At 38.7% G+C, this 1,950-nt stretch overlaps 1 protein-coding gene across 1 annotated transcript; it reads right to left on the bottom strand.

The window, feature by feature from the left end:
* Window positions 1–348: 348 nt before the first annotated feature.
* LOC114178862 (psbP domain-containing protein 6, chloroplastic) lies at window positions 349–1,950 on the bottom strand. Its single transcript, XM_028064990.1, has 3 exons — window positions 1,517–1,950; window positions 886–1,202; window positions 349–738 (listed from the first exon to the last, which is right to left on the bottom strand). Exons 1-3 carry the CDS (start codon window positions 1,827–1,829, stop codon window positions 568–570), a joined length of 801 nt encoding a protein of 266 aa, XP_027920791.1. The 5' UTR covers window positions 1,830–1,950; the 3' UTR covers window positions 349–567.

The raw sequence follows: 1,950 nt of genomic DNA, 5'->3' as shown, positions 1-1,950 counted from the left end.
TTGAAATTTAGTTGTTAAAATATCATTGTCTATTTTAATAATACGGATGTACTTCCCAAGGAAGAAATCAAAATTGGATGCAAAATTAAAGTGCTTAGAACATACAGGAAAAAATATGTCTCTTGTACAAACTTATCTGAGCAACATGAAATCCAACATTGATTAACGACCAAATACACACATCAACAAAATGAATAGCGAAAAATCAACAAAACTACTTATAGCACAAATGCAAATGAAGTCAATGAATCGGCTACTGCACTGAACATCTTTATTCTCTTCTTCTAGTTGTTACTTATCTTCTTTCTCAATTCTAGTTTTTGGTTACAAAGATAAACAAATTAAGAATTTAAGGCAATCAAAACATATGTCATTTACTCAATGAGGTATATACAAAGAAGAAGAAAAAAACCATACTGCTCTAAAGTTAAAGCAGTCAAACATGATTCAACCTCCAAACACAAAATTTGAAATGGTGACCAATGCATTGCTGAGTATTCTTGTATAAACAAAACTAGAAAGAAATAAACTGCAGGTAAACTTCTCTTATCTACCTCTGACAGAAAACTAAACTTGGAAGGAATCAAGCACTGTCTTTAGAGTCTCCTCAGAAGTTTGCCACTGCTTGTCATTGGCACTAACCACAAACAGAACAACAGTGTTTCCCTTTGCTGTTGCTTTCGCAAGATTGTGTGTGCCAGTTAGAGCATAAGGAGTTTCAAGCACATATTTGTAGTACTGCAGATAACATTTCAGAATGTTACTCACTAATAATTGCTCATAACAGTTTTCCTAATCAGCAATATTACTAGTAAAACGACACTCTAACATGAGAAAGCAAAAAACACAAGTGTTTCGACAACATAGGCATGGAAAGAAATGTACCGTTTGATCACCAAGCTTTTCAACTGAAGTCTCAAGGAGTTCTTCCGGATCAAATGTGTTTCCAGTGACAAATGGGCCAAGAGAAGCAATGAGCTTTTCTGGGGTACCAATGTCCTCAATTGTTGCATTGGGTTTGTTGGTGAGGCGAATCAAAGGCGAAGCCACTACCTGAACCTTTCCCTGTTTTTCATCTTCAAACTTAACCTCCACCCAGGGCTCTGCACACTTTGGCTGACAGTAATTTCCAGATAATATGTTTGCTACACGAGCCTGTTTCCAAGTTGGGGGAAGGAGAAACTTGTATGGCTGCACATTTCCTGCAAAGAACTAAATCTAGACTATCAATTGCATAGAACAACGTAGGCAAGATCAAATGCCTGAGATTTGGTTTCTCTCTCAAATATCTATGTATACAGAATTCATCATTTGCGAAACCCTAATTATCAATTAACGAGCCGGATTGTCTGCATAAGAGTCATCAAAATCATAGCTTCCTTAGCCTATCAAATTATTCAGGTTCTTGGAAACATCATGATCAGAATAAAAAATTGTCCGTGCACATGAAGCAAAACAATGTGATGCTCAGATACATAAGCATGCAATGATAAAACAATGTGTTAAATCCATGTACCTGCTCGAAGGGCGGGAGTGTCCTTGGGAGAGGCCGTGAAAAGAACGAAAGAAGGGTCGGAGGGAGAGGGTGGGAGGAAGGATCCAACCTCAACTTCTCTGGCATGTGAAGGGGGTGGCTCTCTCAGCACAACAAGAGGAAGAGGCATCAAAGCAAGACCCTTCAAGAATTCCCTTCTGGGTGTGTGCTGGGTGGAAAAATACTGGGAAGTTGAGGCTCTGAAAGCATGTAAAGTTGAGAGCTTGGAAGATGAAGATGAAGATGGAGATGAGAGTGTGAGTGGGAAGAAGGAAGTGAATGGAAGGGTTGCCATTTCAGATTGGGGGCTTAATGTTCATGAAATGTGTTTATGAAGGGACAAGGTTTAAGGTTGATGTTAGAATCTAACTCACTCTGTCTCTTATCCATTGTGGACACACCACCATCACACTTCG

The sequence above is a fragment of the Vigna unguiculata genome, chromosome 1 (assembly GCF_004118075.2).
Source record: "Vigna unguiculata cultivar IT97K-499-35 chromosome 1, ASM411807v1, whole genome shotgun sequence".
Classification (NCBI taxonomy): Eukaryota; Viridiplantae; Streptophyta; class Magnoliopsida; order Fabales; family Fabaceae; genus Vigna; species Vigna unguiculata.
Note: the sequence above shows the minus strand (reverse complement) of the source record. Positions and strands in the feature narration are given on the sequence as shown.